Source organism: Tupaia chinensis, unplaced genomic scaffold (assembly GCF_000334495.1).
Source record: "Tupaia chinensis unplaced genomic scaffold, TupChi_1.0 Scaffold000647_1, whole genome shotgun sequence".
Taxonomy (NCBI): Eukaryota; Metazoa; Chordata; class Mammalia; order Scandentia; family Tupaiidae; genus Tupaia; species Tupaia belangeri.
Window position 1 is genome coordinate 2,585,591 of NW_006160168.1, and position 1,659 is coordinate 2,587,249.

The window sequence follows — 1,659 nt, forward strand, 5'->3', positions numbered from 1 at the left end:
TATAAGAGTTGCTCTACCTTTGGAAGGCGTTTGACAAGTGATTATTTCTCAGCACATAGCACCTTAAGTAAATGCAACTTCTGGTCCAATGGCAGCTTCTCCTGGAAGGCTGCTAGCGTTGTGAGCCTGTAATAGAATGCATATGCATATCCTCACCACTGTGCAGCTACTGTAAGAACAAACCCTTTCCTTTCGTGTGGTGGACATGTCTATCTAAATCGATACATGTCCTTGGGTTTTCTAACACACCTTACTGTGCATAGGGTAACTATATCATTTCATTTAGAAGGCTGGAGGAGAAAACCATAGGTTAAAAAAAATCACATCTACCATCTGGAAAATTCTAAAGGGCCCTCCTTATGTTAAATGTGGCATTTGGAAAAACACCTGAGGCACTGATCGTGGGTGAGCCAGAAGGGAAATATTGTCAACCAAGCCACCCTCCTTTCAACCTTCACCTCCACCCTCCAACTGGGGATGCTGGCAGTGGAGAAACAGAGGATTTAGGTGTGACCCTTGAGTCTTCAGGGCAGTCACACAGCTGTCTCCTCCAGCCCTCCCCCAACAACCCCCAGTTATGTCCAGCGAGAGCGCTGCCATCGCCTGGGTTCAGCAAGGGAGTATTCAGAGCTCACTGTTCATCCATGTGCGGAGAGGGGGGGAAAGGGGCCGAAAAAAAAAATCCCACATTGTCAGAGTAATGCCAAACTCTCTCTGAGTGGGATGAGCAGAGCAGATGCTGCAATGAGATGCCAAAGCGGCTCCCCTTCCTCTGTGCCTTGGGTGCCTATAAATTGCTCCGGCGCGCGTTTGTCAGCCTCCTCTTCTCCTGGCAGGTGGTACCCAGGCAGAATTCTGTGTTCAGTCTCTCTCGCTCTCCGCTCCCGGCCGTGAGGCGCTCGCCGCTGCTGGCTGGCTCCTCCGCTCCAGCCCGGAGCCTGGCCGAGCCCACCGTGCGGGTGGCCTCCGCTCTGCGCACTCGGGGGACGCCTGGCCCCAACTCCTGTGGCCAGCGTGGGGCTTTGGAGATGCGCCTCTATTAGAGTTGCGGTGGTTGTATAGGAGGAAGAAAAAAAAAGGCAGCGGACAGGCGAACAGAGAGCGAAAGAAGAGGAGGAGGAGGCAGAAAAAGGCAACTTCAGACGGAAAGTTGGTGCGAACTGGCGCAGTCTGCAAAAACGGAAAAGTCGATCGCAGGCAGCGGCATAAAAGTGTGAGCGGCCCGGGCGAGCGCTAGAGGCGGCGGCTGGCTCTGCCCTCCGGGTGGCCGCGCCGGCGCCGGCGACAGCCACACAGGTGCGAAGGGGCTCGCTGAAGGCGAGAGGGCGCCCTGCGCACCCCTCCCCCAGCCCCCACCCTCAGCTCGGGACTTCAGCTCAAGTCACTTGGCGCCTGAGCTCCCTCCCCGGCCGCAGTCTCAGCGGGGGGAGCAGGAGCCTGCTAAGAGCAGCCGGCGCGCGCCCGCCCAGGGGAGTTGGGGTTCGCAGGGGGTTGTTTTCGGCTCTGAAGAGGTCCCCGCCCAACCTTCAAAATTTTGTCCAAAAGCAGACAAGAGGATCGCCCCGCGCTGAGCCGGCTGGTGGGCAGCAGGAGGCGCCTGATAGCCGCTGGGGCGCTGGGGGTGGTGATGGTGCTGCTGCTGGTCATCCTCATCCCGGT

The 1,659-nt window shown here is 57.3% G+C and overlaps 1 protein-coding gene across 1 annotated transcript in view; it reads left to right on the forward strand.

Moving 5' to 3' along the window:
- Nucleotides 1-1,659, forward strand: part of C1QL3 (complement C1q like 3) — a 59,077-nt gene that overhangs the window by 49,560 nt on the left and 7,858 nt on the right. Inside the window, exon 3 of the mRNA XM_006159763.2 lies at nucleotides 1,546-1,657. Within this exon, the coding sequence (XP_006159825.1) occupies nucleotides 1,546-1,657 (112 nt within the window). The remainder of the gene's footprint in view (nucleotides 1-1,545; nucleotides 1,658-1,659) is intronic.